Source organism: Aythya marila (assembly GCF_965140915.1).
Source record: "Aythya marila genome assembly, chromosome: 5".
In the NCBI taxonomy this organism is placed as follows: Eukaryota; Metazoa; Chordata; class Aves; order Anseriformes; family Anatidae; genus Aythya; species Aythya marila.
Genome location: NC_139046.1, coordinates 32877504 through 32900132, shown reverse-complemented (window position 1 = coordinate 32900132; position 22629 = coordinate 32877504). Strand labels below are relative to the sequence as shown.

The 22629-nt window shown below is 42.8% G+C and overlaps 2 protein-coding genes across 2 annotated transcripts in view; both read left to right on the top strand.

Annotated features, from left to right (window-relative positions):
• The first annotated feature begins 19 nt into the window (after positions 1-19).
• EXD1 (exonuclease 3'-5' domain containing 1) lies at positions 20-20995 on the top strand. The gene is made up of 11 exons (XM_082761560.1): positions 20-153; positions 834-902; positions 1928-1979; positions 3571-3707; positions 5021-5085; positions 6250-6336; positions 7415-7519; positions 7638-7718; positions 11612-11755; positions 13361-13552; positions 19331-20995. Exons 1-11 carry the CDS (start codon positions 27-29, stop codon positions 19637-19639), a joined length of 1368 nt encoding a protein of 455 aa, XP_082617686.1. The 5' UTR covers positions 20-26; the 3' UTR covers positions 19640-20995.
• Positions 20996-21459: 464 nt separating this feature from the next.
• Positions 21460-22629, top strand: part of INO80 (INO80 complex ATPase subunit) — a 66413-nt gene continuing 65243 nt past the window's right edge. Inside the window, exon 1 of the mRNA XM_082760687.1 lies at positions 21460-21840. The gene's annotated coding sequence lies outside the window, so the exon portion shown is untranslated. The remainder of the gene's footprint in view (positions 21841-22629) is intronic.

Here is a 22629-nt window from a genome sequence, read left to right as displayed (position 1 = left end):
GCGGCCGGCGGGATCGCACCGCCCTCATGGCGCTCAGCAGCCCGCAGCTCGGTGCTGCCCTGGGCAAGCCCGTCAGGCTCACCCTGCGTGGTGGTGCCTTCCAGGGCGTGCTGCAGTACCTCAGCCCCGACCGGAGGCTGCTCCTGCGGACAGGTCGGGGCCGCCTGTGGTTCCCCAGCGCCCCGGCTTGGTGTGGGGCTGGAGGCTGAGGCGCTGTTGTGGGCATTTGGTGCCTCACAGCCCTGGGGCGGCTTGCCCGGGGGGGCTCCCGCTCTTTTTTTGTGAGGAAAGCAGCTCTGTGTGAGCCTGACTTCTGGGGGACAAGCACCAGTAACTCATTCCGTCGTTAAAAGCGGTGTTTGACGCTCCTGTCCCCTGCTGTTTGAACCCCTTGGTCTGAAAATAGCCGTGGGTGACTTCTGCAGGGACTGCCCAGGGACAGCGTGTGCGGCCTCCAGCCCACAGCCTGTCCAGCACTCACTGTGCCCAGCGCAACGCGTGTGTGTGGTTCCCCAGAGCCTAAACAGCCCTGGGATAAATAAAACACAGCCTTAAAGCTGAGATAAAAGTAGCTGGATCTGCCTGTGCTCTCTGGTTCGAGATTATGTGGGTATAGCAGACCAAAAGTCTGTCCTGTTAAGCATGCAGAGTAATTGTATGGAAGTGCTGTTACATAGAGTGAACGTACTGTCCCTCAAAATCCCCATTTTACTGACTTTATTGTAATTAATAGAACTAGCTGGTCCTCTGTTCTTGCTTTGTTCAGTAAATGCTAAGTTTTACCTGTACAGCAGAACTTGACATAACCTATTTTTTCTACTCCCTGATTGCAGTGAAGAACTTGGAAACTGGCAGAAGCACCCCAGGAGTAAAACTGTTCTTTGAACACGAAATAGTCAGTGGTGAGGCCCTAATGTGTGTTAAGACACGGGGATCATGGACACTTGGTTCAGCATTTCAGTTTTGGTCACTGCTGGAGTCTTCAGTTGCACAACTTTTTTCTAAAGTCAGTAGGAATCAGAATGTTTTAGAAATCACACACCTTTTGTTCCCCAGTTACCTGTTAGTGAAATAGTAATCGCACGCTTCGTGAAGGTCTTGTGACTGTACTGCATTAAGGCTTACAAGTAGATGAGCTAATTAATAAAGTTCAGTAAGACCACTAATGGAAATAACAATCAGGAAGTTGAGCTATGCATGCTCCCTGTTTACTTCCTGAAGGTGGAAGGCGTAATTACACGTTTATTGTGCGTTCTCTTACAAGTGCAAGATGTTCTGTGCTAGGAAGTTAAATTGCTGAAAGTTCTAGTTAATTTGGTTCTGCTTTTACTTGCACAGGTGAAAGGAATCTCCACTAAGTGGTCTGCTTATGTGAGCCTTTTTCTGTGATTCACTAGTCATAAAATACAGAATTACTCAAAAAAAAAAAAAAAATTATAGTGTTTAAAGGTCCTATGCATTTATTTCTATGGGCGTCTGCTATTAAGTTTTGCTTTGGGGACAAAGGGCAAAGTGCTGAGGGGAAAGTAGTTAGAAGGCAGCTTATCAAGTACTTATGTGTACTGCCTTTTTCCATTGTAGTTTTTATATCTGTACTGTTTTATGTTTTTAATAGTAAGTAGCATAATTAGTTGTAGTTCAATATTGACTTCATTTTTGGTGGGATGCTAAGCCCACAGCTTATTGTTTAAATATTAAAGTTCTGATACCTTTTTTGTAAGTTACTTATATGAGCTATTTTATATAAGTTGTACATCAGAGTGAATTTAAAAATATTTAAGCTGTATTTTGAGTTTGTTTTCTTTTCTTGTATATATGTCTGTCCTATGCTGTTTATTATTCATTATAGTTCTCCTTTTTTAACACTTGTTATTTCCTGAAAGTTGCTTGTCAGCAGCAGAATATAAATTGTTTATTTCTATTGTAGTGGAAGTGCTGGATGAACTGGATTCAGGGAATGGAGCAACACTGCTGTCTGAGTATGTTGAAATGCCTGCATCCTTTTGTGGTAGGAGATGGGGATAGGAATGCAATTGGTAGGGGAGGCACCACCTGCATTTAATATCTTACAGATGTTCAGACCCAGCTGTGTAAAGTTTGTATTTGCTCTAAAGAGTTTAATAAGGTGATGAGTAGAAGGCCTCCACTGTTTAAAAGACTCTTTCAAACTATAACTTAGTATTTCTCCTTTTTTTATTATTATTTTTTTTTTAGTTCCCATTAATGTTCCAGAGTAGAATAATTTTCATGGTTTGTTTGCAGATCAGCTTGTGGTTTCAGGGAGGGTTTCCCATGAACATTTCTTCTGCCTGAATAGTTGAAGGCGAATTGTACATGGAAGTTATGTTTATATACATGCTGTAAAATGTTTATAAACATGACTTTAGGAAGCTGGTAAGGCTATGTTTCAGACTTCTACAGTGTCCTGCTCTTAAATGGCTTTGCTTTGGGTCTTCTCACAAAACCACATTTATTTATTTTTTTTCTCCTAAGAAAAGTAGGAATGAAGAGATATCTATTGTATAGTCCTTCAAATATAGTTAGCACATAGAATTGTGATTAGCAGCACTTGTCTTGTTTGCTGCTGCCTCGTCTCCTTCTTCCCTGTTAAATAACATACATACTGTGCTCACTTGTGTGACAGATTTATTTTTGCACTAATCTTTTAATATGCCATTTTAGATGCAAGATTTTTCAGCTACATCTAAGTGTTGATCATTTATTTTTATAAATAGTTATTTTTATATTTTATTATATTGAGGTAGGGATATACACTGTAGGAGCTCTATAATCAAAATGGGAGGGTTTTATATCAGTACACAGAAATTTATACTAATAAGGTGTATTTCACAGTAAAGTGCTCTTGATGTAGGATTGTCCTGTTTTAGAAATTAGAGTTTAAGAATTTAGAAATCTTATACGTGAGTTGGTAAACATTCACCTTACTGAAACGTCAATTTCTGGCCTCGATGTGCTACCATCTCTACTAAATATGTAATAACTTCAGCTTGATTATAGTAAAGTTTCAGTGGGTAAAGCTGTTTTACTGATCTATTAACTTGTAATCCAACTTGTAACTGAAACCTCATTACTTGAAAACTGAAACCTCTGATTATAATCAGAGGGTGATTATAATGATTAAATAATGGATCGAATATTAAAGTTTCAGTTTAAAAGTTTGCAGATTTTTCAACTGTGTGGTTCTCGGGCTTAGATCAGGTACTTCATTCATGGTACTTTTAGCTCTTTCTTCTCTTGAAACCTTCATTGCTGACCTTTGTGGTGAATCTGTTCAGGTTCTGTTTTCACCTTTTAGTTTTAGAAATAAATCTGAAATTTCATGTGAAATAAAGATCCTGTGAGCAAAATAACCATGTAGTGGATTAGCTTCAAAGTCTCCCATAAGAATCATGTACATGGGGTTAGGAAGTTGCATCAGTGCAGCAGTTTATTGTCTAGATGCAGGTAGATGGTGTTGGATGGAATTATTTTCTTTATTAAAATATCCATGCTGGTGAAATGTGTAATGTTTTGACTTTTGTGCTATGTATGGCTGTCTTGCTCCTGCAGGTGCACTTCAGCTGCTGAGGGGAATGGGGACAAAGGAGCAGACACAGGACAAGCAGATTGTAGCCCATGGAGTTCTCCAGGCATTTTCCCCGAGAGCCAGCCCAGAGCCTTGAATAGCTTAAAGTACTCCCTCTCAGGTAACATGAATATTAGTCAAGCAATGTAGTTAGTGTGTGTCACACAGGATCTTCCCCCTAAGCTGTGGGCTCTTGGCTCGCCTGTATGTGGACAGGCTGTATTCTGAAAGAACAGTGGTCACAGGCAGATAGGCACAGAGCTCGGTATCAGCACACGTGCCTTTTGCCTGCAAATATGTACACAACATCAGAAAAACTTGTTTGCTTTCCAGAATGTTAATCCTGTGGTTCTCATCAGCTGTAAAAGTGGCTGAGCAGCATAACTAATTTTTGGAGAAGTCAAGCGCTTCAGCCAGTGAGCATTCCTCTGTGGTGGCTGTTTAATCTTATCCTTGTACCTGAAATGTACATGGCACGACAAATAAGTGAAAGCTCACTAAGACTCTTGCTGTTCTGTACTGCACTGGCTGTTACGCTTGGAAGGCACTTGCATTGATTTGATTGAGCGGTTCCTGCTGTATGCACACCCACAGGTGCAGATCTAAAACGCAGTTGGCTCGCCCTGTTCACATAGAGCTGTGACAGGCATGCAGGGCCTGTACAGGCTAAAGGAAGGTTGGTTGCCTTTGCCTGGGAGGGGGGGAAGAAAATGAGTGAGACTGATGTACTCTGGGAGAGCCTTTTAAAATGTTGTCATGTGATTTTGCAATAGGATGTTATTTCAGAGTTTGGAAGACTGTCCTTGTGTTGTCATGGGTGCGTGTTATTAATGTTTGCATCTTATTTAAAAGGAAAGAAAATCTTTTGAAAGCCCTTTATCTGTTCATTAGACTTGGTTAAGCAGGTGTTCTGAAATACTAAAATCTGGCTTAAATTCTGTTAGCCCTCTGTTAACAGATGCAGTTTCTTGAACTGAAATCTTTATTTTCTTTATACTTCACAAAGACAAAACAAAACACTGCAACTTTTGAACAGTCAGTATTTCTGTGAAAAATTTAGAATTTTGGCTCATGCTCAAGACTATGTATATCTGAAACAGACAGTCCAGTAAACTGAACCTGAAGTTATGGCTGTTCCATCCCTGAAGGTGTACAAAGCTGGGTTGGATGGGGTTTTGAGCAACCTGGTCTAGTGAGAGGTGTCCCTGCGTGTGGCAGGGGGGTTGGGACCAGATGATCTTTAAGGTCCTTTCAACCCAAACCATTCTGTGATTCGATGGTCTGTTTGGATGTGTTCAGGGAGTAGAGAAGAGCTGAGAAGCTAAACCAGAGAAGTAGAGTGATTATATAACTGAAATACATACTCTGTGTTCATTCAATTCAGAGTTCATTCAATCAGATGAAGCTTCTAATGCTTTTTTAACTTCATTTTAGAGAAAGAAGAAGAGAAGGTAGAGTACACAGTTATTGACTGCTTCCAGCAGAAATTTGGCCCAGCAGTAAGTATTAACTAAAGCTTTTGCTCAGCATATATGACTTTTTAAGCCCATTCTGTTTGGTTTGTCAGTAGCTGTTAGGTGCAAGATGGTGAGCACTGCTCCATGAGGTATTGTATTGGAAATTGTTTCTGCAGACTGTAATGAAAATTCAGTAATAAGTAGTAACTGACTTCTTAAGTCAAGTAGAAATGGTGTCACTGGTGGTCTTAGAGTATATTTAACTTGTACATACACGTACATGCAGGGAAAGAGTGCAGTGCACATGAGTTTGTAGCAGATATGAATTTGTACCATTGTGTGCTGGTTGCTGTTTTCAGAATGTTTCACCTGTAAACTGTGATGAGGAGTCAGTATTACTAGTTAGTGAGCAATTATTTTCTTTAGAAAGAGAACAACATGAGGAATTGTTGGTGTTTGGAGAGGGAATCGTTTTCATGGGTGTTTAGAACTTTAGAAGCGTCTGGATGTGGTAGGAAGAATTTCAGAACCCATGATAGATTTATTGAACCTAATAGTATTTTTAAGTCTGACTTAGACCAGCAATGCTATGCCTTCCAAGCCATTTTCTCTTGCAGTTACATCATCTGGGATTTGGGTTTTTATTATGATAAATGGAGAGCGCACACAGAGGAAAAAGCTCTTTTACCACAGGGCAAGATTTCCCTGCTTACAGATTAATTTATTTTTTGCTTGAAAAAGAAGCTGACTTTTTATTTCTGCCACTCTTATGCAGCATGTGCAGTATGGGTTAATTTATCTTAATTCTCTTGAAACTTCTTGCCTCTGTGAGGGTAACAGGTTTATCTGAATACCTTAGAAGATGAGTTCCTGTTTTTATCTAACAGGAATGCCTTCTTTGTGATCTTGAGGAAGTTCCTTAAACCTAGTTAAGAGAATTTCTTCTGAGGAGATATGGGGAGTTTATAATCTTTAGTTAATGATCTCTATTAAATGTGTTGTTTCTAGTTGTGGAATACCCAGCTATCTATCTGTAACTGGACTGATCCTGCATCTGTTTGGATCGCTATATCCGCAGGATTCATTGTGTTCCTGATTTGTATTTATCTTACATATGGATCGTGACCAGAAAAATCCAGCTTTACTATTTGTCCTTCTGCTTATCGTTCTCTGGCACTGATTATTTTTGTCCCTGTTTTTCATTAGGTGCTACACCTGAAACAGCAGCATGTTGTTAGTGTAGTTGGGGAAGGTGTTAATTTATGTCGTCATGGAAAACTCTCCTGGCTTCAGGTAAGAAGCAGGTGTTTCCCCAGATGTGCCCCTAAATGGATGCAAAACTAATAAATGTTTGGGGATTAGCCTGTGCTTAAGATGTACTAATGTGACTCTTTTGGTAAGGGATATGATTTTCGTTGAGACAATTAAGTGTTTTCATGCACTACCTGTTACAGGAAGAATTATGCCATTGTAAGGCAACATAATAATTACTTGTATATCACATATATTTGTATATAACAAATAATTTGGTTGGTTTGCCATCTTTATTTACTTGAATAGAGGTAGAGGTAGTACAATAGTACAGCTGTTGCCTATGGAACAACTGCAAAACCCACCTAATCACAATGCCAATATAACTGGAGAAGTAAAATGCAGGTAAAGATGATAAAATATCTTGATTAGCTCTGATGATATAAATATCTGACCAGGAAGGGATGGAAATTAATATTGTTTTATATACTCAAAAGTATCCTGGTTTATTTTTAAGGAGGTTTAAAGTGGGCATGGTTAATCCAAAGCAAAAACTTGTGTGGGAGTTCAAACTTGCAGAAGTAAGTGTCTACAGAATGTTTGCTTTGGCATGGCTAAACTGTATTCATATATCAGCTTTTGTTAAGCCTTTATGAGTTTGAGAATAGACAACATCTAAATGTTATGGCCTATGTTGAATGGTGTAGTGGAAAACAATGTCCTTTTTTTTTTTTTTTTTTTTTTGTAGCAGTTTTTGACACCTAAAGGAATGTCATGGAAACAATAATTTTTCTTGATCGGATTCCTTAGAAATGACATTGAGGTACATGTAGGAATTTATGCAAAGTGCTTTGGATAGGGCTTGCTCTTAAAATGCAGCAAAATGCTACCTTTAAATGTGTATAGTAGACTGCTAGGTCATTTTTCCTAATTATTGTGAGTTATCTGTGAAAAAAGCAAGTCTTTCTCATAGATTAGCATTAAGGAAACTGAAAGTGTGCTGCTTAATGTGTACTTGTATATAAGGTTGTCTTGTATGTGACAGTGTGCTTTCTCCTACCTTAAAATCCATTGTTCTTGTCTCTCTCACTCATCTTCTTTCTAACTCAATTTGTCGTAGATAGCAACAAAGAGCCGTATTTTTCTGTTTGATATTTTCCTTCTGGGACCTCAAGCTTTCAAAAATGGATTACAGATGGTGCTGGAAGATAAAAACATCTTGAAGGTAAGGGTTAAGGGTGTGTGAGGACATCTGAGGTAGGAGGGGTTGCATATAGATGTAGTGATTACCAGAAAAATTGCAGTTGGATACAGGTTTGTCTGACAGCTCTTTCTTTCTCCAGGTCATACATGACTGCCGTTGGATCTCAGACTGCCTTTTTCACCAGTACAGCGTCCTTCTCTGCAATGTCTTTGATACACAGGTACGCTTCACATACTCTGGTTGGCAACAAAAGTTTTGATGAGAGAAAACTGAGCCTTATTCAGAGCCTTCTTTCAAGGAAGGTTTAATGTCAGTGGAATGTGGTGATAGTTGAGCCTTCTAAATGTATTTTTGTTCCAGGTAAGAATTGCCAGGCAAGGCTGCTATTTAGAGCTTGTCTTGTGTAGACCAGAATAGATTAAAAATACTAGTTTTTCACAGAACAAGCTTTTATCTTAGTCAAGAGAAGCATCAATCTATGAGAGGTGCTTTGGGTATCTCTAAATCCCCATTTTAAGAGATTGTTAATATCTAATACTAGCAGCATTTTTTTATTATTATTTTTTTTTTAATATATGTTAATGGGTCTTGATAAAACTTGGCACAACCTGATGCTACTGTGGCTTTAACTGGAGCCAGATAGACTTGTGTTTTATATTTCTGGTTACCCTTTCTGACCCTTTCACAAGTGCAGAAAACAGTCAGGCTTACAGGTATCTAGGAATGGAAGTGTCTGTTAATAAACACAGTTGTGGAATTGATCTTTGCTTTTGCTAGTGCTAGCTCTGGTAATTGTTGTAGTTAAAATGTTGCATGACTAAGTGGAAAATTAGAGCCTTTTCAGAGAAGAAAATAACAGAATGTCTATCATTGTTTGTAGTAGGTGTGGGTGTGTTATTCTTGTCCTTGTGTGTGCACTGATTTTTCGTGTCATAAACATGACTGTCTGTAGTAGTTCTTCAAAGTCCTAGTCTGGGTTATATAGTAAATGTTATACAACAAAACTTTCTTTCAGTCCCTCTCTGATGTTAGTTTGGCCTTCTGCCCCTAAAAATTTGTAGTGTTCTACTACAAGTCAAGTATCAATCAATGTCAGTGTTAAGTCTGGACTGCATGAAAAAGGTCAAGAAGAAAATTGCTACCAGTGCTGCTAATGTATTAACTAGGCAATTGTGCTGCCTAGAACATGTAACTGGTACAGTGGAAATGCCTAACCAGACCGACCCATGCTAGGACCTCTGAGGCCCATAAATGGCTCTCATAGTTCTGTTTCAGTGTGAGCTGACACGCATGCTTTTCTTGCATTAATAGATCTTTAGGCTTAGATTCAATTACTCTGATCCATTGATCTGAGTCTGAATCATACATCCAATATAAGTAAGCTAGGGGAGCAGTTTGGTTTTGACTGCCCTAAAGCGTGCCTGTTATTGCAGTATGGAGCTGTCATCTACTGTCTGGAGACAGTAACTGGGAAATTCCTGTGAGCAAACTCTCACAGAGGCTCTTTGTGAAGCACTTAACACTGAGAAGCAATTCTTAAAATTGGAGCAGGCTGCGTACACAAGTGCATGTGCAAGTGAGACTGTTTAAAAACACAGCAGTGAATTGAAGAATTCTGGTTTAAATGGGATTCTGCCTGCATCATTTGAAAAGTTTAACCCATGGTTTGGCAGTTGCTGTAACTGTTTGTTGCTTGTAATAGTATACATGTAGTGCACATCAGTGAAAGGTTTCTAATGTGCATCCATAATGCTGCCTTCTCAGACTCTTCTGTGCTGCACCATCAGATTAGAGCATTCTCATGCTCTGAAATCTCTGCTTCTTTTAAAATGTTGTTGGCTGCATAGTTGTTTACAATTAAATGAAATAATGCAATTCTTCTTAGATGTGTGTACCAGAAGAATAAAGAAAGGACAACAACTTGAGACTGTCCATAAAACAGAGGTTCATGCTAAGTTTAATCATAAAATGTGAAAGTGACGTATTTGCAGTCTGGTTCCACAGATCAACACACGTACACACCTTTTTAGCATGTAGTAGTCAGTTTCTGCCCTTGAATCCAAGCCATTAGCATGCAATGACTAAGATTTTCTGAGAGAGTTCAGTGATAGCTAAAACACTGTTTTCATTGTTAAGTTTGTTTTCTAATCTTGTGCATTCAGATTAGGCTTTTTATGAATAGACTGCATTTTTGTTTAAATATTTAAGTCTATTATCTTCTTGTTTGGAAAGCATTGACTTTTTTTTTTTTAAAAAAAAAAACTAGTAATTCCCTCTCTAACCTTCTGGAGGAATGGAATATTCATCTCCATAGATTTGAAAGTCTTTATCTTGACTTTGAGTAAAAATAACTGACTGCTTCAGAAGGTCTTTCCTGAGGCTCCTCTTCATCTGCATTTGGCCATTGAGAGCTGAAAGCCAAATGAGTTTTTAGTGGTCAGAGGTACAGTAAAAAGGTCTGTTCAGTAAGAAATGATGGAAACTCCCTCTTTACCTGGTTATTTGTGCTTACAAACCAGTGAAAGTCAGCTTTCACTGGGTCTTAATTTTCCTGTCTTCAGTGAATTAATCAGATCGGATTACTTCAGTTCCTTTCTCCATGTATACTGTTACTTTTTAGCTGATGCTTGTAGACTTTGGACTACAGCAGCGTAGTCAGCATACCAGAAGTATAGGCAGTCCTAGATCCTTTGTTCTACTACAGAGCATCGGAGGTCTGACATCATTTCTTTCCTTAGTCCAAGATGGCTTGTTCTACTTCTGGTGCACTAGCATTTTTCATCTTCCTCATAATACTTTAGTAAAAGCTTTTATTCCTTGGGAATTCAGTAAATGGATTTGCTTACTGCTTTCTTCTGATAAGCACAGTAAATACATGGCTTCTCTCCCAGAGAAGGCAGCTGATGCCTTAGAGTCAGCTTTACTCAGTAGTAAATCATACCAGTTTGTTTGCCTTTGCTATTGGATGGGAAAATAGATGTATTTTCAAAAGACTTAGTTAAGTTAAAAGACTTAGATAAGTCAGGAACTGGGGGGCTAGTCTTGGCATTTGCACTCAGTGTAAGTGGCCAGAAGAAGTCAAAGCTAGAAAATCCTGTTGTCACCATTGCAGGGGTTGGACTGGGGCTGTAAAGCGCTGTATGGCCTGGTCTGGATAGCACATGGACAGCTCCTGGTAGAACAGCTCAAACAGCAGCTTCAGCTGTAACGCTTGCAGTAAAACTGGGCTAGCATGTAAACTCCAGGTTTTGTTGGCAGGTCTGTAGATACTTGCATTAAGAGTGTTGGCTTCAGGTTTCGTAACAAAGTTAGAAAGGAGACAAGGATTATGAGAGGTCAGCGGGGATTCCAGAGGACCAGAGTAGGAGTCTGGGGTTTTGAGTAGGAGAGAAAGTCTGAGAACTTGGTTCTAACGATGCATCACTCAAGTATTAGATTTTGAAGGTGGATCTAGCCTTTTCAGTTTCTCTTCTCTGCTTCCCTGGTGGGTAGACTCTCTTCCAAGCTTCTGTTTTCCATTGTCACCGCTCTGCACCTGTTAAAATAGTCCCAGTCATCCTAGTGTTCCCTAATTAGTAGCAAAAATTGGAGCCTGATACTGTGAAGGGTAAAAAGGATAAAACCAGCATAGGAAACAAGCAAAAAATATGCCATGCAGTTACTGCTGTAGGTTGTTGTCTCTTTCAGTTTTGGGTCTGTATGCTGTCAAAGATAAGTTTTACTGGCAAAATCAGTTTTTTGTCAAAAGGTTTTAGACCATTTACATATTCTTTCATCGTGTTTTCCTTGCATTGCGTCACTACTTTGTGTTTAAAAAAAAAAAAAGCAACAAGAAGTAGGGGAAGTATCACTGTGTGCTTACTCTCTTCTGATACTATTCCTAATGTGCTGTCTGGAGAAATCATTCTTATAACCTGATTTACTCTTCATTTAACTTGATGGCTTTAAGGAGTCAGACTACTACTTCTGCAATTGTATACAGTCAAAATGAGGATTAATGTGTCTGCAGTATATTTTTTGTATTGTAATATGCTTCCCCTCTGTCAAATCTCCACATTCTCTGCTTTTGCTCATCAGACACTGGGGAGGACATACTGATCTCTTCCATCACAGGTGGCTGATGTTCTGCAGTTCTCAATGGCAACAGGAGGCTACTTTCCACACCGTGTCTGCACGTTGCAGGAGTGTTTGATGCAGCACTTGAAGATACCTTCCAAATGGGATGCCCTCATGAAGTGCAGGCAGGAAGTGGCTTCAGTGAGTTGATTCAGTGAGGCACCTCTGAAGACTGAATTGTGAGCTGTGCTGTGCCCCTTTTCAGATTCTTTTTTTTTTTTTTTTTTTTTAAGAGCATGGCACTCTTTAGTAGTCAAATTGCTGTAGTTAAGGACATTTCGTAATAGTCATTTGGGAGACAGATGCATGCTTCAGCTCCCGTCAATGCTTATGCTAGTATTTCCTAATAGTACATTTGAAATTGAGTATTGAAGAAACACAAAGCTTGTGCAATAGAAGTTTTGCGTAACTGGTAAAAAATGGTCTGGATATCTTAATATACTTGACTAATTCTGAAACCTAGCTCCAAAAGAACAAATCGGGTAAAATGAACCCTGAGTCATGTAGGGAAAGAGGAAACACTCTAGCCAGCACTGCGAGAATGGAAAAATGAGAGTAACAGCACAGTTCAGTGTCATTTGCTATATAATTGTCCGTGTTTTTGTTAATCTTTCAGAGAGGGACAGGCAAGGGAAGTCTTAATAGGCAAGAAGTTCCCAAGATCTGGGGAGTGTAACCTGGATAAATAGCATGTAAATAGGCTGGTGCCATGTGTGATATCTCTTTGTTGAATTTTTAATCACCTGACCTTTCTTTTAGTTGAGGGGGCTGGGAGGAGGACTTCCAAAGATACTGTTAAATGTGGGAGGAGCTAGATACTTAATGAGACCCCACTATGCAGACAGGATTTCTTTTGTGAATGGGAACAAGCTCTGTTCTGCCAGACCATCTTTTTCTGCCTTTATACTAGTTTTGTAACTTCCTGAGTAAATCTGAGTGGTTTTGCACAATCTATTCATTGATAGGAAGTTTTCATCAAAAGCCTCAATTATATATCTTTTGATATGGCTATAATTTGTTCAGGCAAATTATTTTTAAACTGATAGCTGCTCAGTGAAATCTCAAATTTGAACACGTCTTTATTTTTTACTTTGGTGTCTGAATTCCAATAGCGTCTGTCAGAATTTCATTTTAGAGAATTCTGTATGGCAAATCTAAGCCAAATGACAACAGGCTTGCCTTCCATGTTTAGCTTTCACAAGTCATTCTATTGGTCTGAAGATGAAAAGTAAAAAATGACTGTGTAATACGTGTATAGTAAGTATACCACCATAAGGGACTGTAGCGATACTTCTGCTCACAGTATCATGGTCATGCTGCTTCACTGGGACTTACAGAACATGAGAGTTAGTTTCAGTTGTGCTGACTGAAATTGTTCCTATCCCTGGCTGCTTCCCTGATGGGAGATTTTTTTCCAACTTGATCTTTAGGTTTCACTCTTTGAAAGATGCAGCTAGTTTCCTACCTTGTTTTAGACAGATGAGAGACAAACTAGCTTTACACACTGTAGTAGGTGTACGTTGTTTTTTCTGTTGTTTTTTAAGAAGTAATTCCTCCCAGAGTTCCTCTTCTCTGATATCCCCAGGGTTGTATGCAGATGGCCTTAGAAACTGCAAGCGTTCAATAGTACTGAAATAGAGATCAGGATCTGGCAATATTGTTTAAACTGCAGTAGAACGTGATGAAAAGTTTTGTTGTAATTCTTGCTACTGGAATAACTGTTTTCATTTGTATTGGGATACACAGGAGAATCCCAATATATGGTTCTTGAGACCCTTTCCACCTTCTCTGCTTCAAGTGCTTGCTCTGAAGGCTATGTACCTTCTGATGGTCCACTCATCTCTAATGGGTAATTTGATGTCTGACCTAACAGCTGTGGTGAATGATTACTTAAATGCTTATCGGAATGGATCTGGAGATCACCTTAGGAGCACAAAGGTGGGTATGTCCTAGCTTGTATTTCGGCCTGGTAATATGATCTAAGGCTCTGATGGATGAACTCTGGAGGACATAGTTAAATTAGCTTCCTCTTCTGCAGCTGTGCACCCTACTTCATGCCACATCTTGCTTCTGTAGCACAGCAGCAGAAGTGATGGTGTCTGTCACCATCCCTGGAAGTCTTCAAAAGACGTTTAGATGTAGAGCTTAGGGATATGGTTTAGTGGGGACTGTTAGCGTTAGGTCAGAGGTTGGACTCGATGATCTTGAGGTCTCTTCCAAGCTAGAGATTCTGTGATTCTGTGATCTGCCTGCCTTTCACGTCAGTCTATTTGCACAAATGCACGTTAACTTAGTACTGTGGGTGGTGAGCTGCAACTGTTAAGGAATGAACACATGCCTTCTGTTCATTCTGATCTGAGTTTGAGAACCTCTGGGCTCAGTGGAGGGTATGTGTGTTTGTGGACATGAAGAGCAACAGGCAGTTGCAAAGTGGTGTTATTTGGAGCTGCCAGAGTTGCTTTGGTTTGATAAGAAGTTTTACTCCCCAAAAGTTGTTAATTTTTTTTTTTCTTCAGTTGTTCACCCTTACTGCTGAGTTATTTGAATATCCTGTGTGTTTCTGAAAAATGTTATGTTTTGTTGCCCAAAGGTTTTTATTTCCGTAAGGACATGAGTTACTTTTTTCTTTCAAATCTATTGTCATCTGAGTTATCTAAAAAATCCAGTCAAGTAACACTTTTAATCTTTGGTTACGTAGAGCCAGTAGTATTGCTGTCCAGATAACTTTTAGTGGCTTTTGTATGGCAGACACTTCAGTAATTCCTTCTTCATTTATGGAGGTGGTGGGGTGCAGGATTTTTGGTTAAGGAACTTGACCTTCTTCACTGATGGGAAGAAAGTTCCATGCAAACCAAATAGGCAGTGGTGATGGTGTGGTCTTTTTCAGTGTCTTTAGTGAAGAAATCTTAGCAGGGCTTGTAATAACTATGTAAGATATGGCTGCTGTTAAGATAGAGCAAAAGGTAAGTTGCCAGATATCTTCATTCATCATGAGGAGACTGAACTAACATGATTAGATCATGTCATTAGCTCATTTTTGCGGTTGTAAATACCTTGAAATATTTGTTTGGAAAAGTGAATACAGGTCTATCTTAAGGAACAGGTTTATCTGTTTCTTTGCCCTGGTTTAACAAAGCACTTGAGTGCAGACTTGAATCCTTTGAGAACTATGTAAGGGCTCAGAGCAGTAAATCCCATTAGTGAGGATTTAAGAGGAGATGAATGTAGATAACCACAAGAGGTCACAGTTGCTTCACAGATCATATCTGAAAACCTTTTCTTTTGAAAGAAGAGTTTTCAAAAACAGAAGGTTGTGTATACCTCATTGAAAAAAATGAGCATGACATCTGAATTTCCAGTGTAAAATGCATGCAAACATAGGACGGATAGAGGGGAAAATAAGTGTTTTTTAAAAGTGAAAAGATTACAGAGTAATTCTACTTAACATTGGGCTATTTGTTTGTAGAATTTTCAAACAGTAGTCAGGTTAACAGTTGCTGAAGCCAATCCTTTCTTAAATCCATTTACTGCATAAGATTAGCCAAGGGATTAATTTGATCATGAGCATTTCAAATGGCATTTTTAAGGCTTATTTAATATCACATCTGATGGTCATACTTGCAGTTGCTTTAGGAATCTTGTAGTATGGACAGTAAGAATAGCCATTTTTACCATCATTTCACTGTTAATCATTTTCCTTTTTATATCTTGTAAGAGGATCACACAGATGAAAGTCCCATACTAGAACAAAAATCTGCTTGATACGCATTTAAAGCCCAAGCAAACCTCCATGGTTTGGTGTTTTTTTTTTTTCTGTTATTTGTTTGTGTTTTTTTTTTTATTTTTTATTTTTTTGATTTTTTTCAATAAAGTAAGAAATCAAAGTTAATTTTAAGGACATCCTTTGTGAGTTGACAAGTTCAACTAAATCTGGTTAAAAATAATAAATAGTTTTATGCAACTTGTAGTTTCTCTGACTGTTTATTAATTCCCTGAATCAAAGAGCGTTTATTCAGATCCGGTTCTCTTGTGGAGCTAAAGTATAAAGCTACTTGGAAAATCCTTTTACTGTAAAAGAGCTATTTTACTTCTTATACCGACTAGTTAAAATTTAAGTTAAGCTCTGTGGGATTTACTGGCTTGTAGTTGGGATATAGTTCTACCAAATATCACTTGAAGAGGTCTCATACCAACTAAAAGAATATGGAGCAATCTGATTGAAAGCACTGAATGAAGAGAGTCAACCTCTTGAAGTTACCTTTTTCTTTTTTAAAGGTGACCTGAATCTAGCAGGATTTATACATGGCTGGACATTGTCCTTTCTTTCTTATTTGACCTTCCATAGTTAACTTCTAGTCTACTGTACTTAATTGTTCAACATCCTAATTCTTCAATGTAGCTGCCTTTCTTTATTAGTAAAGTGGGCCCATTTTTACTTGGAATTTGCTGGATGTAGATCTTCTAACTGTTCAATCACCATTGTAGCAAAAACATTGCTGGACTCCTGGTGTACAGCAGTTTGGTATGATGAGCTTGTCTTATCTTGGAGCCAGACTCCAGCAGCAGCAGAGTCCCTGTGCTTGATGACTTTGTTCTCCAAGCATCATCTGACGCAGTTCTAATGCTACTTCAGGAGAAACAGTGGATCTCCTTAGATTCTGAAGTAAATACCTGTGCAGGGGAAACACTCTGAGAACATGAAATAGGAGTCTACTGTGCTCTCTTCATGCATTATGGCAACCGTGGAGAACCAGAAGTGAGTCCTCAGTTGCTGAAGCAGGACTGCAGCAAAGCCCATGAATGCTCCGGGACCATAAAGTTATTTTGCACAAGCTGCCATGGTGAATTGCAGCTTCCAGATCAGAGCTGACACCATTGAACTTCAGCTCAGACTAGTGTTGTAGCATCCTCCTAATCTTTCCTGGGTCACTGCTGCATCCAGAAATTCATCATGCCAACAGCTATTGTGTGTCTTACAACAGTATCAGGATACATGCGGTGAAAAAGATGTTTTGGCTTTCCAGACCAAGGTTGCCTGTGAATTGAGTAATGCTGAGTACTGAGGAATAATGCTGAACAATGGCTATCAGGGCAACTAGCAACTCCCTCCTTTCTCTGTCTAATCAGGGGATTCTGCCTCTGGGAGCAGATTCTGCCTCTGGGTGGGGCCCTCTGTTGTTCCTATTCTCAGGAACAGAAAAAGAAAGGAAAAGTGAACATGCATAATCAAGGAGAAAGAGCCAAGCCTCCTCAGTTGCCCTGCAGCGAGGTCACTGCGTTCCCTTAGGGGTTGCTGCATCCAGTACAAGATGAGGAAAGATAGGTGTGAATTAGGCTGATGAATGTAATTGTGCTGTAAAGTGTAACTTCTTTACCAAAAGGGTTGTTAGACTTTGGAACAGGCTGCCCAGGGAAGTGGTGGAGTCACCATCCCTGGAGGTCTTCAAAAGACATTTAGATGTAGAGCTTAGGGATATGGTTTAGTGGGGACTGTTAGTGTTAGGTCAGAGGTTGGGCTTGATGATCTTGAGGTCTCTTCCAACCTAGAAATTCTGTGATTCTGTGTGATTCTGTCTTTCTCAAGTGGTGATCTTCCCTCACCGCTGAGAGCGAGCTCATCCTAGATTTCCCAACTCTGGGTCTCTGCTATTTCCTGTATTTTCAGCATCGCTTTCTGCCAGGAGTAATTACTCTCTTTGTGGACGCAGCAATGAAGTAAAATGGATTTCTGTGCCTCTGCAGTGCTGTCTCTAGAAATAAGCTAGTACAGGAGCTGTGTGTGAAATTTCCAATTGTCCTTGTAGATTTCTGTTGTATGTGGTTAGGGGTTTGGAAGTATCACTGCCTTTTGATGTGTAGGACTTAGATTCAAAGAAGCAAATGCTGCCTGGGAGCACATCGGTGTTAAGAAGCAAGTGATCTCTTAGAAGCGCAGCACTCTAACTGGTGGTTGTTCACAAGCAGAGCTTTGGTACTGTAGCACAGCTGTGGCAGTCGGGAAGCTGGATGCAAGTTCTTCTGGCTAAACAGAACTGAAGGTGGGGTGTTTGCAACTAAGCGCTTCATCTGCTTTTTTTTCTTAATGCTGTCTGAACTATTTTGCCTTCCTCTGGATCTGTGCGGACTTCTAGATGCAGGTTTTGTGAGGCGTGGCTTCCCTTTACAAAGGCTACGATGACTCCCATAGAGTATCCTACCTGTATTTTTACTTCTTCTGCTCTTGGTGTTTCTGCCAGTGTGCCCATACCGACAGCTGCCTGAACCAGCATGAAGCTTTCCCGTCTTCCCCTGGCCTGTCTTTAAACATGCACCATCGTCCAGTCCCTGGATATCAAGGCAGGTTTTAAGCAAGTTACTACAGTTGCTTGTTCAGCTGTTTCATCACTGTTCCAGGAATCTTGGGTGAAATGCACCTCGCTGTTTCTGTTTAAAGTATCAGGACAAATATTTATGCAACAATCTGAAACATTCTGGATACACAACAAGTGTTTTTGGGGTGGGAGCCTCCACATTTTTTCATGTTGAATGCAGAAGTGAAAATATGTTGTGTTTGTTCCTGTGCTGCTTTTGTGTTCTGACCATCGCTTGGCCCAGCAGCATGGCTGATGTTTTATGTGCTTCTTGTGTTTACAGAAAGTTTTGTTTTGTTTTTGCTAAATAATAATTAAATTCTTCTGGCCTGCCTTTTGTTTGTTCTGCAACTTCATCCTTCCTGATTTCTTCATTTGGATGGGGCTTCACTGTTCTGAAGGGTAATTATTTAATAGTTTCTGTTCCCCTGCTCTGCAGTCCTGCCGGTTTCCTTTCACTTTCTGTGATGTTTTGCCGTTAAGTAATGTTTGCTCTGTGCTGCCTGTGTGTTGTCTTGAAGTTGTCCCCATGCAACCTGCTAGAACTGAATTTGCTTGGCTGCTTGTTAGCAAGCTTTCTTATTTATGTGCAACTCCCCTTTCTATAGATGAAAGCAGTTGTGGATGTTTTTGTTGTTCCTACAAACACGGCGAGCACTGCAGTCCTTGTTAATAGCAGTCCTTGTTAATAGCAGATCCTCAAATGTTTTTGAATGAAAATGAATGGAAGTGTGATGTTTTGTACAGAGTTCCATGCACTGCTCAGAACCAAGTCAAGAAATCACAGAATCATTCAAGTTGAAAAAGACCTCCAAGATCATCTAGTCCAACCTTTAAGGAGAGCATTTCTTCTCATGTTCTTCCAAAGCAGCTGTTCTATTGATTTATAAACTATGTTGTTGTTTTTTTATATATATACATCTGTTTTTAGGATACAAATACCATGTTTTTAAAGAAAAGCCAGAAAAGTTGCCTTTGCAGTGGCTCCTACCAGGAAACCTGAACTGGTCATGCCTCTATGGGGTCTTCACACCTTTATAGTGCAAAAGATCTCAGGAGAAATCTAAATCCCATATGCAAAATATTACTTAAATCTTGAAGATCTGCGTAATAAAGGAACAAACAATAAAGCAGGCCTAATCTTTGGGTTGCCTTTGAAAGGGAGAGGAGTGTCTCCCCCTCCCTCCCCCCAAGATAGTGTTTGCAGGTAGTTAATGCATTCAGTAGATGTAATGGGAGATGATTATTCTATTTCATTGGCTAATTACAGAGGGAGCTCTTATCTGATATTAACAAAAGTAGAGCATGTGTATGCATATGTATTGTTTTGATTTCTTTTCTCTTTCTTTTCTTTTTCCCTTATCAGCCCACTTGCAGGGAGCTGCCAAAGGAGCTGCGTCAGCTGGCAGGCGACCAGAAGCTGCGAAGGGAGAAAGCAGTGAAAGACTACAGGATGAATGAGGATGGGCTTTTGATCAGGCCAGCCATGAAAATAAATGAGAAAAACGATCCACAGAAGGATGGGGCGCATAGAGATGACAGGGACTGTCTTTCCCCAAATGGAGCAATGAGTCGAACATCCTTCAACAATCAGGATCTACTTTGTCAGGAAAAGCATGAGAATCAAAATCAAGTGGCAAGACTGTGGGAGAACTTCAAACCAACCTCAAACTAGTTGTAAAAAAAATCTTTGATACAGGTGACTTGGTGAGCTCAAATTGCAAATCTGAGGACATCCAAATGAATGAAAAGGGGCTGTTCCCCATGTAGAAGTACCAAATGAAAACTCCTCTCTTTAAAAGGACAGATAAACAGGTTGTTGATGGGAAATAATGATGGTCTCTCTAATGCTAAGGCAATTCCTGCTGTGTGATTTGTCAAGATCTGTTTTGAGATTTTGAGATCTTTTTTTTTTTTTTTTTTATGAGCTGGTTTTGCTCTTGACTTTTTTATTAGACAAGTGTCTTCAGTTGTATTGGTTCTTTTGTTGTCAACTGTTGCAGCGTATGTAAAACTCCCACACAGACCAAACATCTAAATAGGGGAGCTCCTAACGTGTCTGTTCATTGAGATTAGAAAGGGATTGCTTGGAAAAAAAAATACGAGTTCTGGCCAACTAACGTGGGCTTGGTTTATACACAGATAAGTCTCTTGGTATATCTAAACAACAGCCACGATTAGGAGAGTGCAAAGGATCCCGCCCTAACCAACAGCTGTCATGGCAAAAACGGCAGAGGTGTACTCACTAAAAGGACTCTTCTGCCAACTCAGGGAGATTTTAGGCTAGCTGACAAAAGAAGCATTCTGCTTATTATGTTGCACTCTGCCATTGTGTGTCAGCCCTACTCTATCAGACTTGTGTAGATAAGGCAGTAGCAGTAATGTGTGTATATGCACAAGTGTCTGTATTCTGAAAGTGGGAGGAGAACAGTTAAATTAGTTGCAAAGGTGTCTAGCATTTTCCTCCAAGTAAGATATAACAGCAAAACTAGTTTATTCTCGGTGTGCTTGCTTTGGCTGTTATTCAGTAAAAGTAAAACTTCTCCAGCTGATAGTGCTCTGCCACAGTGACAAAGGACGTGCAGGCAGTGCCTGAGTCTTGGACCATTTTTTGGTGTAACCTTAATGGTATTCTGTAACTAAATTGTATAGGTACTTTGTCGCAGTTTGCTGTAGAAAAAATAAACCAGGTTTGAAACAAGTTTCATACAGGTTTTTATGTGGAGACGGAGTCTGTTTCACTTGGGCTGCTAGGAGATGGGCCCCTTCTCAGCACTGGATTTCATACCGTTCATCTGGAACAAGACTTCCCTAGGCAGGTGGATGCTGTGGAACACGCGGGCTGCTCAGAGCCTCGCATTTCACAGCTGCACTCCCCTGGGCCCACCCGCTCCCCTCAGAACAGGGCCCACGGCAGCGAGTCCGATAGGGGCGGGGAGGGCCGCTGGGTGCAGGGCTTCGAGGAGGCCCAGGCGGGGCCGGCCTGGGTGCAGGACCCAGCCTGAGCTCCACGGGCGGCCTCCCAGGGGGGAGCCCGAGCCGCGCTCTTGCTCTTGGCCTCCTCAAGGAGCCCCGGGGGCCGCGCGGGGCTGCGGGGGTCCCTGGGGGGGTCCCCGCGGGGCCTCCCCGGTGCCGCCCGCCGGCAGCGCCCCCCTCCCCTCCCGCTCCCCCCCGCCCTTCCGGCGGCTCAAGGGCGAGCGCGGCCCTGCGCTTCCGGCGCCCCCCCCCCCCCCAACCGCGTCCCGCAGGCATCGCGAGAGCTCCCCCGCCTCCCGCGAGACCCGCCGGCTCAGCCGGCCGCTTCGGCCGAGTCCCTTCGGCAATTTCCGTCAGCGCCAGACGCGACCAATCGCGCGGCGGAGCGCATCGATGCGCGCGGGCCCCCCGCCGGCCGGCCGCGGGGCCGGGGCCCGCCGAGGGGGCGGCGGGGGCGGCGGGGAGGCGGCGGCGGCGCGGGCGGGGCGGCGGGGCCGGGCGGCGGGCCGGGGGCGGCGGGGGGCGGCGCGGGGCTCGATTGTTCAGGCCTGGGCATGGCGCCTCTCCTCCCCCCCGCCATGGCTCCCCGTGTCCCTGCTCCTCTCCTCGCAGTGAGCCAAAGTGGCCGCCGCCGCCGTCCCCGCGCCCGCAGCCGCCGCCTCCTCCTCAGCAGCAGCAGCAGCCGCGCGGGCGCCATCTTGGCGAGGCGGCAGCCGGCAGCGCCCCGCGCCACGACACGGGCGGCGCCAGCCCCGGCAGCGCGGGGCCAGAGGCCGGGCGGAGCGGAGCCCAGCGGCGCGCACGGACCCCGAGACGCCCCCGGCCCTCCCGCCGCCGCCGCCGCCGCCCCGCAGCCGGAGCCGGCTCCCCCCCGCCGCCACCGCCGCCGCTGCCGCCCAGGTGAGCCGCGCGGCGCCGCCGCCTCCGCGCCGCCCGCACCGGGGGCAGCGCGGCCGGGCCGGGGCCGAGCGGCGGGGACAGGCCCAGGCCCCCCCCCACACCCCCCCATCATCGGCGGCGGCGGCCGGGCCTCTTCTTAAAGGCGCCGGGCCCCGCAGCGCCGGGGGGGGGCTCCCCGGTACCCCCCCCATCCCCCGCACCGGGGCCGCGGGGGGGGGGTTGGGGCGGGTGGGGGTGGGGGTGGGGCGCCGCCGGCACCTGCGGCCGCACGTGCGCGCGGGGGGCGGCGGCGCGTGCGCGAAGCGGGGGGGGGGGAGGAGGGGGAGTGGGGGGGGGAGCGGGCGGTGCCCGCGGGCACGGATCGGGAGCGGGGGGGGAGGAGGAGGAGGAGGAGGAGGAAGGAGGCGGCGGGTGCGGGCACCGGGGATAGGGAGGCGCTGCGGGTGGTGGGCCCGGGGGCGCTGCACGGCCCCTGCCCGCCCGGCCCCTCCCGGCCCCGGCCCGTTGGCCCCTTCAGGCACCCCGGCCACGTGCTCGCGAAATAATTAAACTCAAGCTCGTTTTGATAGTGATATTAACGTCCGTTTCTACAGCTTTACTTTATTCTCAGATGAATCTGTCGCGTGGAGCTGTGCGGCGCACCTCATAACGCTCGCAGCTCCCCAAAACGTGATAAAATAAAATAATCGCCTTTGCACTGTCACCGCTCTCACGCCTACACGGCAGCGTAGCGCCTGATCCCCCCCCGACTGCCACTGCTGCCCCCCATTGCCGAGGGAGCGAGCAGCA